Source organism: Amphiura filiformis, chromosome 13, assembly GCF_039555335.1.
Source record: "Amphiura filiformis chromosome 13, Afil_fr2py, whole genome shotgun sequence".
Classification (NCBI taxonomy): Eukaryota; Metazoa; Echinodermata; class Ophiuroidea; order Amphilepidida; family Amphiuridae; genus Amphiura; species Amphiura filiformis.
Window position 1 is genome coordinate 52,340,427 of NC_092640.1, and position 13,506 is coordinate 52,353,932.

Genomic DNA, 13,506 nt, shown 5'->3' on the forward strand with positions numbered 1-13,506 from the left:
ATGTCAATCAACCAAAATAATATAATGAGAATCCTAGTATTACGTTCTATGACCATTCATTTCTTTATAATTATATTCATTTTATAATCAACTGCTTGATTTTATCCAGCTACATGGTTGAACGATGCAGACGTATATGTTGGGTCATGTCCAGCAACCAGTCTCACCAGTAACAATGAGTGTCAGACTGGCATCACGGTCACTGGAAATGATGATATTGTTGAAGTTCGTTGCACTGGGACAAACTATGGAAGATATGTGTACATACATCAGAACGTTGGCAATCAGATCGCGCTTTGTGAAGTTGAAGTTTACGGAGATGATGGTAGGACGATAAATAAATTCGAACTCTTTTTTTATATACATGTACATGCTCTGGCCAAAAGTTCTTTGCTTGAAAAAAGTAAGCTTAGGTTAATCTGCGGTCGGAGAAATTTTACAAGGCCATAAACAATCATTCTATAAGCATTGCATTGTTAACACGGCGCCGTCAGGAAATAACCTTTGAGAAGGTTTTTGAAGGTACTAGGTGCAAAATTAACCAAAAGGCACGCTGTTTTATCGTTGCGTTCTGGCCTTCAATCATCGAGAAATCCGTCAACAAATCGTACCCGAGTTTGATTGACAGATGATGCCACGCACAAATTTTTTTTTTTAATTCTGTCTTTGATTATACACCTTTTGCTTTACTACTTTACTTCTAGTTCCTATTCAGGATCTGGTCAATGTGGAGTTTTCAGCAGCCACTTTTGAAACAACAAATGACGAATCAGACAAGTCCGCTGTCGTTACTGTTACACGAACTGGATCATCTTTTCTAAAATGCGCCTCAGTCGGTAAGATATTTAACAAGGCGTGTGTGATTTGATCAATATGGAGTCTTGCCACTTCAGGGGACAGTCTATTTTACAAACTGAACATTATCTGTTTTGTCATCCATTTTTTTTTTAATTTTACGGTTTATGACATGTCATTGGAAGTTATGTTCATTCAAAGGCCCTCTTCAAAATAAACATCTCGAAAAAGTAACTACCCCCCTTAAATAATGACTATTATTAAAAAACGGGTGATTGTATTACAAATCTGTGAAATGCGTTGGAAGCAGAATTTACTTCTGCACATTTTGACACCTCATTTGTAGCAATTGACTTATTATTGACGTCACAGCGTACATTTAAATCAATGTAGCCCAAGATTTGAAAGTTGCAGTAAATTCTATTGATTTTGCATTCAGTGTAATGGAAGGAAATTTGTGTAATGATATCTGAGTGTTTTTGTATTGTATCAATTTGTATGTAAGTGCAACTTTCAAAGCTGGACATCACTACATTAAATTGACTGGTGCTTTATTGTTTTCTGGGATTAGTATCAATGAGGTGTCAAAATGCGTAGAAATAAATTCTGCTTCCAACGCATTTTACAGATTTATAATACAGTAGCCCCTTTTTAAATAATAGCCATTATTTAAGGGGGGCGAGGTTAGTTACTTTTTTTATGTTTATTTTGGTACATGTAATGATACTTGTTTTCATAGATTTCTATACATCAAGCACGTCAATAATTAACCCTGTCACCACCCAACTTGAAGATTTTACGTCGATCTTTTCCACCAACCCGACCACGATCGAATGGGAGGCCAATGATGGTCTATCTAAAATAGTCACGTTGACTATAGCTGATGATGACGTGTGTGAACCTACCGAAACATTCAATGTCTATTTGACCAATCCTATTGGTGCAATACTTGGAACTCAATCCTGCTCTTCAGTTTCCATCTTCGATGATGACTGTAAGTAAAATATGTGTCAGCACAATGCAGCCATCAATACATAACCCGTACTGGTGTTAAAATCAAAATGCCAGATAGTTTGCAAACTGTTTCTTTCTCAGGTTAAATACTCATCCTGTAGCTTTCTGTCATGTTGCTCAATATGTGACTATCCGCCACAACTGAGCCCGGATGTCTCCAGTGTATAATTTTCAATAAGGAAAACGGAACAAGAAAAATATGAACATAGAAATATATAATATATGTAAACAAATGTTGGGCTATGGATCGAGCCAAAAGCAATTTATTAAGGTTATTAATTATTTTAAACTGTTGCGATTTGGTAGTTCACAGCATCTTACGAATGGTAGTGAGCTTTGGCAAAAAATGCATTGCTCAATTCATAGCCAGCGTGTAGAAGAATTAAAATATCACATATATACTTTTATAAGTGCTGCGGTTCTTGAGTTACGTTGTAAAGAGGGCTGAAACAACAACACTTTTGTAAAACGTACATAACTCATTAACAACAATAAATTAAGCAAGTTTGCAAAGTATACGATTTGTAGAACTAACTTTTGCAAAAGATCAAGGTGGTTATTTTCAATAATATATTGATCTAGATAATAAAAATCGATTTTTAGGTTGCTTCGACCAACAATACCTCGTCTACCCTTAAGCTCACTTCTTATTTAGCGGATACCTACGCTTTGTTTTTTACAGCTGTTACCTACGCTTTGCCTGATTCAGCCTTAAGCATGGTAACTGTCACGGAAGGTAAAACAGTAGACATTAGTGTAAGTCGGTCAGGGACTGGAACTATGCAAGATGGATATGCAGGTACTTTATCGCATTATTGCTCTGTCATTATGTTTCGATATATAAGTCAATATATCAGCCACTGAACCGATTGTTCAGACTTGTTTGTACTCATTTTAATGCGTTTTTCATGATGATTCCAAATATGGTCATGTAAATGTACAATTCTGAAAAAGTTCTGAAAAGAGTATTGGTGGAATTGGTCGTATGTAGACGACACCTGGGGTAAAATCATTCAGTTAATGAGGACTTGGATTAGAATTTACTACTAGTTTTTGCCTTTTGCCTGTTTAAGTAAATTAAAACTGCCTATCTACAACAACGAACATCCCTAGTGTAAGCTAAAGAATTGGTGCAATCTTCATTACCTTTAAAATCAATGTGCTTTTGTTCCAGAAGTTGAGTTTACCGATATCACGGCCGAGAGTAGTGACTACACTGATATAGACGGTACAGTAAAGTTCAATGCTACCAGTAGTAACACTCAGTACCATACTGTGAGTGCTGTGGATGACCAAGCATACGAAGGAGACGAGACGTTTAAGGTGAACTTGAGAAGCCTGCAACCCAGTACATGTAGCTTCGTTGATTCGCAATCATCTGTGACGGTGACCATTGTTGATAATGACTGTAAGTTAAGCAATCATTTTCAGATGAGTCCGAAATAGTTGATTGTCTCATTTAACATATTCAATTTCTACACAAAAACAAACTATTAGTTATTGACAATATTGGCATGTGGTGACACTAAATTCACGGTTATTCTATTTGCAACGCAAACCTAAGACAAATTCCGCTGGTTTGCAATTCAGAAAGTAACATGGATCGATTATGATAATTTATACTCACTTCTTGACTAATTTAGGCAAATACAGCCCGGTTAGTTTAGTGAACTTTGCATGTTTAATGTCAGTGCAATCGCCTTAAATAGCAGACACATAAAACCTAAGACCACAAACAGATCAACTGCTATGTTGCATCATAAAATCCGTACATTGGCTGTCGCAGATTTGCCGTTTCGGTTGTAACGGCAAACGAACTCGAAGTATATATTGGTCCTTTCATGTGTACCTCCTAATACATCACTTTTGAAAGCAACATGTTTTATTGTTATTTTGGCTTTGATAATAATGCTGGTAGCTCTTAACCGTGCAATTTATTATTAATTTGCAGCTAAGTTTTCCTGGGACTCTTCTGATTATATTAATAATATTATCAGGATACCAGAACGAACCGCATCAACACCCGTGACAATTATTAGGGAAGGACTTGCACAGGCTAAAACAGTCAGTAAGTACGAAGTACTCTAATGTTAACACAACTAGTCAACATTCAAAGTATGTTCCGATCAATCAATCAATCAATCAATCAATCAATCAATCAATCAATCAATCAATCAGTCAATCAGTCAATCAGTCAATCAGTCAATCAGTCAGTCAATCAATCAATCAATCAATCAATTAATTAATTAATTAATTAATTAATAAATCGATCGATCAATTGATTAATTAAGAAGCATTTATAAAGTGCTGCTATCTATAAAAAAAATAATGAATAAAAACTTACATCTTGCAAACTAAATATATATTACAATAAATGAAATAAATCACTTATTGTACCAAATAGGATAATATCTACTTGTTTAGCAATAATACGTGATCAAGTCTCTTTAAATTATAACTCCATTTTTACCACCAAAACTTATCATTATAATAATCATTGTCATTACAGATATTAAGGTGGATGATGTAAATGCCGAATTCGGGTCAGATTATAGTTTATCTGACAGTAGTGTGACTTTCGCAGCGAATTCGAACGGTAGATCGGAAACCATCACCATTAATGTTGTAGATGACTCTATCGTTGAGGGTGATGAGGTATTTACTCTGACCTTAGAAGATCCTAATTATACAGATGGACATCGGAACCTTGGTGACCCTTATCGACTAACGGTCATTATAGTTGACAATGATGGTAAGGGTTTTCTTTTTTATTTCTACAGTGTGGTTTGCATAGTGGAAATTATGGATTTAGATCAAAAGCGTTGTATTTGTATAGTATTTTTTTTTAAATACGCAGTTGCTTAAAATACAGTAAGCCAAAGAATTAAGGGTACCAGTTTTGTTCACCCGTGTATATCCCAAATAAAAACAGATATGTCACAATTAAAACAAATAGTCAATACCTGTACTCTTTAGCTCGGATTTAAGACCTTATTTGCTGCAATTGATTGAGAATTAAAGAAACGGTGATCTAAAACCTAATGAAGAAACGAAATCAAAAGTTGCACTTTTGTGTTCTAATCGTTGAAAGCACGACGCTGGTTTTAACGTGCTAATCAATGAAAACGCGGCGCTAGTTGTCTTGTTCACTAACGCTTTGTGTACAAATCAATAGGGCATGCAATGAAGAAAACTGCAACTTTAACATTGGTATCTTCTTTGGGTTTTGGGATCGCCATGTCTTAATTTCTTTAACAATTTCAACGAATGATGTCTTAAAATCGAGCTATAAAAGATGCAGCTATTGGCTGCAGGATCCAATGATGACATATCTGTCTTTGTTTAGGATATACATGAGTTGAACGCAACTGGAACCTTAACTTTTGGCTTACTGTAGTTAGCATACGCGATAAAATACTCGAATTAAAATACTCGCCCAGTGACACACATGTTTACTGACATTAAAGCGTATAGACAGGAAGTCTGGAAAGTGACCTTTGACCCAGTTGGTGTGGTCTTAATGTACCAAACCAAAATCCAAATCAAACATACTATACTATACTATACTATACTATACTATACTATACTATACTATATTGTATATTTTAAAGTATATGTTTGATGTTTTCTGTGTTGTAAAGGATTGCCCCACCTTTTGTACAGTATACTATACTATACTATACTGTTAATAATAATTTTCATCCAAAACTTCTGGAAGTCTATTTTATGCTCGTTCCTTTAACATGTTTGAAAAGGTTATGCTAATTGATGTAATCACATAATGAGACCGACATGCGCAAACTCATAGTCGTGTGCGATTATCTTTACTACGGGCTCGGTGATTTATCCTTACTGTACTATAGCTACGTATTTGGGTGATGTAATTACCCAAAATACAGCAGTAATGGCTGCCATCAGTGCTGGCATCAATGAATTGTTTAATACGAAGTAATCAATCTGGTATTACCGACTGACTAAATGATATCTTGCATTTGTTTAATATACCTAGCCGAATATACATTGAACCAGGCTCAGTACCGAACGAGTGAGAGTAGTGGAACTCTTAACGTTTGTGTGTTACGATCAGGCGACACGTCGACAACAAAAACTATTGGTGAGTTACTCCATAGTCTATGGTTACTCGATAACAAAAAATTCATTGGTTAAAAATGGCAAATGCAATATTCCTATTGTACAAAATCTAACCCCTAAATGTGTCCGATTTATCAATGATTGGGTCCCATTAATAAGTGTGTGAACAAAATGTGACTGAAAACATGTATACAACACACAAATTATTACATGCAAAAGTAACTGCTTTAAAATACAATTGTGACATGTCATGTCAAAAGCAGACACTTTGGGGCAGGATCGTAAATGGAGAAATAGCCAAAAATCTGCCCGGGGTAATTTTTTCACAATTTGTGTTTGTTGCGAATTTGTGATGTTATCAATGTTAAAAAGATTGTCTGATAGTTTCAGACCGGAATATAACTGCCATCTTGTATTTTTTGAGCCATTTTTCAAGGAAATTCCTATTTTCAATATTGGCAATAATATTTTAAAGGCCGATATCTCAATTTCCAATCTTATAATACCATAACTTACGAACTCAATATCTTCGCTTAGGAATGTCCGATTGCATAGGGGAAAACGGCGTCGTAGAAATGCATTTTTAGTATTTTTGTTATAACTTTTAAAAGTTTAAAAATCCACAAATCTCAATAAAAACCCACCCCTGGCAACACCTATGTTGACCATTATAACTGAAATAGGAGCAAAATATCTCTTTATTTAAGTTATGTAAAAATCTCAAAATTGATAACCTGCCCAAAAGTGTCTGCTGTTGACATGACACGTCACAATCAGGCGTATTTGTCAATGTACAAGTAATCATTCTACTTATTTAATGTCCCCATTTGAACAGAAATCGATTCTACGCCCGGTACAGCAACGACCGGAGAAGACTTTACACCATTAAATCGAATCATGTTTAATGGCAACATTGAGGCTTGTGGTGACATCATCATTCCCAGAGACAATATGGTGGAAAACATTGAGACTTTCACGTTGAGCATAGTACCAGGGCAACAGGGTGTGGCGATTGGTGCTATAGGTTCTGCACAAGTTCTGATATCTGATGATGATTGTGAGTGAAGAATAATCTAGACTTACTGGGCTAGTATATGAATATAAACTCTGCACAAAAAGTAACTCAGCTGTTATAAAATACGCCTATAGATTCAGAACTAATAATTGTTTTCACAATATTTCAACATAGAGAGAAGCATGATTTATTTACGCGCATTTTGATATCCCATTCGTCAAATGTCGTTCGATATTAACAACACAGTAGTGCTTTTACAGAAAAATACCCGAATTTAAAAGTTGCAGTTTACAGCGATCAATGGTTATAATGCCAGCACTATAAACACATAAAGCCCGCCATTATCTTCGCGCTTACTTCAAATCAATACAAATAACTGCAACTTTTAAATTGGGAATTTTTCTTTCAAAACACTGTTGTATTGTCAATATTGAACGAAATTGGACAAATGGGGTATCAAAATGCACGTAAATAAGTCATCCTTCTTTTTATGTTAAAATATTGTGAAAACGATTATTAGTTCTGAATCTATAGGCGTATTTATAACAGCTGAGTTACTTTTTGTGCAGACTTTAGATCTGGAAAACGCCTCCGCATATTCGACATCACAGTGATAAAGCAACAAAAACAGTGAATTGAACACTTGTGATCAAGCATAGAGGAGAAACCGGTAGCAGCCGCCCTGTCAAAAGTGTTTTATTGATCAGATTAAAGTACATTCAAATTTTAAGATAGCGAGAACCAAGCAGAGCAAACGTTAGAAAAATGCGCACTCCGCGTACTACTCACAATGCTTTCGGACGCGTTTTTATTGCCAGCAGGTTGACGCATTTATATGTGCTTGAGGTGCCATGTTTTTATCCGACATTACTGATAAAATGAAATTGTTGTTTTTTATTTGACCGAGAAAATTAATTTCGAAGCAAAAAGGTGTATTTCTGAATTCTGATGATTTGAAAATGTATCGATCGACTTTTAGCACGACTATGCATAACAATATAGAGGATGGTCACTGGCGTACTGAGTGGTTTATAACGTTTTGTATTCGTAACTGTTTCTTTCAGGCGACGCAAGCTGGGAATTTACTGAGTATTCATTCAGTGAAAGCGTAGCTGCTAACTCTGTGGCGATTATATGGTCTGGCAGTTCAAGTGTTACCCTTAGTGAGTATTAAAAAAGAGAGAGAAACAATTATAAAAGAGTAAATAAATTCATTAGGTTTGTTGATAAACATTATAAAAGATTTCATTGACACAAAACCAAAAGTAAACTCACTATTGACGGTTTCGCCTATCATGGTGAGTAGGCATCATCAGAATGATGGTTGCAGATCCATACTTCCGGTTGGACGTATCCCGACATGCGCGAACTGTAAACATTTGAAACACGACTTAATGAACACCAAAACGAAACTGCCAGGGTGTCCAAGACCAAAACAAACCATACTCGTCAAACCCGCAAGCAATCTGCGAGTGAACAGTCCAAGTCGGCCATTGCGGATCATGCGATCCAGCAAAACCATGTTATCAATTGGGACAATGCCAAAATTCTTTGTAAGGAGGATGACGCCAACACAAGAAGAATTAAAGAATCCACTTGGATCAGGAGACGAGGTCCGAACGTCATGAACAGAGACGAGGGGGCCCACTCCCTTAGTCACGTGTATGATCCTCTCCTGGCTTATAAAATACCCTCTTCAGTCGTGATACGTCCAACCGGAAGTATGGATCTGCAGCCATCATTCTGATGCGTACGTTATGTCTGTGCGTACGAAAAATCATATAAGTAAACAAATGCGTGTTCTTCTCTTTATATAGCAATAACTATTGAACAGGCTAGTGCTACTGAAGGCATAGACTTTGCCCCTGTACCCCGCTCAGTAACTATAAGTGGCAGCAAAACTTCCATTCCTATTTTCATCAACGAAGACAACATACTTGAACCCGGTGGCGAATCATTCTCACTTACTCTTTCTGGAGGGTGTAGCACATCTTCAACAACTCGGATCACTATCAATGATAATGATGTTGATGACCCGCCAACAAATCCACCAGTCACAACCAGCTATCCAGGTAAGATCGTCACCTTCGTCTGGATAGCCAGACAACTTTTACACTTGCTTTGTTAAGATCCCGGGTTCAAATCCACTGGTTTCCCCTCATTTGGGATATATTTTATCTCCACATTATACTTAAACTGATGTATCTGTGCCATCAGCCTATTGAAGTTAATTGGATAACTTTGAACATAAGGAGCAACATAAATCATGTAATATTTGAATGTCTTGAATTGAACTTTGTCCTGTTTTTAGCCACATACCCGCACACCACTTCAGAAAATTCATACCACCTGCCCCTGCCATGTAATGTATGTAATTCAGAACACCTAATATAGAAAAGATACCTCACACGTCCCATAATGTATTTATCCTATAATTTTCTTTACTGGGTTGCTATCTGGTGCAACATGGGTCAATAGTAACAAAATGTATCTTAATGATCGGAGCACATCCAGATCTTGCAAATTATGTTTATTTCTTGACTATCAAACCATATTAATCCATACTGTTCTCAACATGAAAACAAAGGAAATCTGTACTGTTATTTCATGTTGCAAAATATCCTTGAAAGGTATTCTTCTCTAAGCGAAATCCCTTGGTTTCTTCGAAAGAATAGTTAAATACTGAATTATTTTCCATAGGTCTTGGAGACGGTGCCATCGCTGGAATCAGTATTGCTGCTATTATCGGGGTGGCTGCTATTGTTGGGGCCATAGCATTTGTGTTCTGCGTGTTGTGTAGAGGTAGGCTCAGACGTCCTACGCCTTATGCATCAGATGTTCGTCCTGCTGTGGGTCCTGCTCCGTTAGGATATTCTATAAATGATGGCTATTACGTGGGATACGACGATAGAAATGTGAGTGTTACATAATATTATTAGTTATTCGGTGAGGTTGGGTGTCAAACGGATTTCATCTAGTCGAGGAGTCTAAGTCAAGCCTGATACAGACTCCGAGACTAGATATAATGTGTATCTCACCCTAAACATGACCGAATAACGATTTTATTATACCGATGAGGAACACAATAAACAAAGATTAGCATAGACATAATGGAAAGGATATGTAAACTTAAAAACTAAGATGAATTCACAAAACGAACCTTAAGTTTTCTGTTGGTAAATGTTTATGTCGCTTAATTGAGAACCGACATGTAAAAAAGTGTGACGAATTTACGAGAACAAATCTTACGACGCCCATTTGATATTTAAAATCATCTTTTATTGATTCACAAATATAAATTTAGATAAAATCAAATCTTAGGACCTGCGATACATTAGTAAAATTAGACTGGAATTGAATAATGTTGGTCGAATTTTCACTGTGATTACGCGAACTCGTAGATCGATTCTGGGTTTTGTTGCTTCAAACAAAATAAATAGATAACACGTGAGGCACGGTGGCTCAGTGGTTACGGCCTTGGACTCATAATCTGAGAGCTTGCTCGACGGCGTGGGTTCGATTCCCCGTCCCACCACCGTGTTGCGCCCTTGGGCAAGGCGATTGGCCTCGCTTGCCTCACCCCACCCAGGTGCAATGGGAAGCTGTTAGGGGTAGTCACAGTCGTTGTACTGATGAACCCTGCGCCACTTGTAGGCTGCAAACGTGGTTCCGACATATTCTAATGACGGCGGAATAAATGTTAAGCGCTTTGAGGCTGTTTACGGCATAAAGCGCTATATAAATATCTACATTTATTTTATTTTTATAACCAAAATATTATTAGGTGTCGAATCATAATCAACTACAGTAACAAGTAACAATTTTTAAATGTCTTTCTGTTTTTGGATAAACTTTACTTTTGTTTTGTTTTTCATTTCAGGATTTCAATCGATATCTAGGTGGTCAGTACTAGGTATTCCCATAGAAATGAAAAGAAGATTATAATAATAAAAAGCAAATGTATTACGCAGTTGAATTTAGAGGAGGTGGCCTAATCAACAGCCTCATCCCCATATTTTCTTCAACAAGTTCCAGATTTGGTATAAGTTCAAATCACTGGGTAGAGAGCCCGTATTTTACTCATTGCACTTCTGAAATACAGGTACTTAAGGTACCGGTTGTTTTCGCCCATGTATGCCCTACACAGAGACACATAATCCAAATTTAAACCAATAGCTCTATATCTGCATATTTTCGCGCGGATTTAAGACCTAATTAGTTGAAATCGGCAAGAGATAAAGACACGGTGATTCAAATTCCAATCCAAGAAAGATGCCAGTTCAAAAGTTGCAGATTGGATCCCCATTGATTTGTGCACAAGGCGTTCTCGATCAAGAGAACTAGAGTCGTGATTTTCATTGATTATAAGATTAAAACGCAACTTTTGATTTCGTTACTTTCTTGGTTTTCGATCACAGTTTCTTTAATTCTCAACCGATTTCAACAAATAAGGTTTAAATCGGAGTTAAAGGGTACAGGTATTAACTGTTTGTTTCAATATTGACATATTATTTGGTTAGAATATCCAGTTGTGAACATGACTGGTACCTTAATTCTTTTGCTGTATGTGTATTAGAGCTGACCGCTGACAGAGTTTCTCATCGCGCCAAATGTGTAGCAAGTGGGTTAGATCATCTCTATGGTTAGATCATAGACCATGGGTCGTTTTATCTTTTCAGTTTCCGTAAGTCTATTGTTCAGATACGATAACGCAAGGGATTAAGTAAGTTTACTGTAATCTGACTTCATTGTTAACTTTGAAGTACCAATCAGCTTATTTCAATAGAGGCGGATGCTTATGTCAATAAAAGCGGGAGAGACAAGATTATGGAACACCGGTGTTAACACCGGTGTTTTTAATGGTCTAGCGCCCTCTCGTCTTTGACAATGCACTTGTGCAGGGCCACAGTGTCGCCCTTCCCTACTATCAATGTCTATCTCCCTATTTTGCTTCCTACTGCCCCCCACATGATCAGTCTCCCCACTCCCTACCCGTCCCTTTTTTATACTCTCTCCTCTCGAGTTCTTCTCTTTCTAGTCTTTCCGTCTCTCCCTCTCCCCTCTTTCTTCATTACCCCCTCCCACTATCACTTGTTCAGTCTCAAGTATCTCCTTCCCTTGCAAAATTTATCAGTATGATCCATGACAGAAAATAAGCTCTGCAAAAATAAACATTTAAATAAACCCGAGTCTTGCAAATAGGCCCAACCAATTATCAGATTAGCTTGCCATTGTTACGAATGAATAGAATCAATTATCTTTGCTCCAATGCAATTCTTTTGTATTGTATTTCAATATAAAACATGATTACCAAATCGCCACTTGTACGCGCCTCATTGGGAGATATTTGGCTATTTCAGACGCTCGTTTCATCGCCAATATGAAAGACTTTTGCTTATAACTTGGCAACATGGTTAGTATAATGCAAGACTATTTTTACGAGCCAATTACGCCTAGGCGTAAGTGCATATACACCAAACACAAGTCAATTGAAGCCGTACAATTTACCGCGAATTTAGGACCGTAAAATTTAGACTCTTCTTTTGTCTAGAATGGCACCCAACCTCTCATCTCAAGGTTTGATGTCAAAAAACTTACTAAAACGTAAACTGAAATTCACGAGCTTGAAATTATTAGTAACTAACAAAAGGCTCGAATAAATGATTGGTCACACCAAGGAGGCTACCACTTCAGAATAACAATGACATACAAAAACGGATACGGAAACAGAAACTAAATTTCTCTAAAAATATCACTTACGATGGTCTTCCACTCTGTCCGCAATTTATATATATTATACTGCGCACAAAAGGTATCCGAACACTTAACACAAAGGCAATGTCTTAACGACCCTAAAATTAAATTGCAAAATAAAATAGTCGATAAATGGAGAATTTTGTTCTGCGTATTTTGATACTATTCGGCACGAATTTAGTTATGCGCATTTTAATGACAAATGGTCGAGTTTTAAAAGTGACAATTTTAGATATTTCCTTCAGATTTCTGCTACCTTTTGTTTGGGGTTCAATAAAGCCTGGCGGATGAACTCTCACTCCGCTGTGTTCAGTATCTGCCTGCGATGAGGGACAAGTTAATGCAAATTTATATCACGTTTGAAAAGCTCTCTCTTTTTTTTTTTAGTTAGAGGGAAGGTCCTATAGTACCGAATGAGGTATCAAAATACGTGAAACAAACTTTTTTTTGTCTATTGACTACATTGTTTTGAAATTTAGTTTTAGTGTCTTTAAGAAATGGCTTTAGTTTTAAGTGTTAGGATACGTTTTGTGTGCAGTATTAAATAATAGGACATAGTAGTTGTATGTATACATAATAGTATAACTATCGCCAGTGTTCAAATAGACTAAACTGAATCTTAATTTGTTTAAGATAAGGAGTTTTAATACAACATGAACTTCACGTTAATGCTCTGTGTGGTGGTCATATAGGCTTCAACATAAAATGTCAAAGTTTTCAGATATTATTATATCAAGAGCTTTCTTAAGAACCACTAAACCAATACTTTTTTGGATGAAGAAAATATTATCCTGTTTTGCCAAATGAAACATAGCTAAATGCTAATTCTTATAGTT

General features: G+C 36.5%; 1 protein-coding gene across 1 annotated transcript in view; it reads left to right on the forward strand.

Moving 5' to 3' along the window:
• LOC140167756 (uncharacterized) overlaps window positions 1-12,907 on the forward strand; it is a 28,412-nt gene extending 15,505 nt beyond the window's left edge. Inside the window, exons 8-20 of the mRNA XM_072191048.1 lie at window positions 110-325; window positions 705-836; window positions 1,535-1,789; window positions 2,492-2,608; window positions 2,984-3,217; window positions 3,761-3,877; window positions 4,319-4,561; window positions 5,819-5,923; window positions 6,737-6,958; window positions 7,981-8,079; window positions 8,734-8,988; window positions 9,617-9,831; window positions 10,797-12,907. Coding sequence (XP_072047149.1) covers window positions 110-325; window positions 705-836; window positions 1,535-1,789; window positions 2,492-2,608; window positions 2,984-3,217; window positions 3,761-3,877; window positions 4,319-4,561; window positions 5,819-5,923; window positions 6,737-6,958; window positions 7,981-8,079; window positions 8,734-8,988; window positions 9,617-9,831; window positions 10,797-10,829 — 2,243 coding nt within the window. The 3' untranslated portion in view covers window positions 10,830-12,907. The remainder of the gene's footprint in view (window positions 1-109; window positions 326-704; window positions 837-1,534; window positions 1,790-2,491; window positions 2,609-2,983; window positions 3,218-3,760; window positions 3,878-4,318; window positions 4,562-5,818; window positions 5,924-6,736; window positions 6,959-7,980; window positions 8,080-8,733; window positions 8,989-9,616; window positions 9,832-10,796) is intronic.
• Window positions 12,908-13,506: the final 599 nt, after the last annotated feature.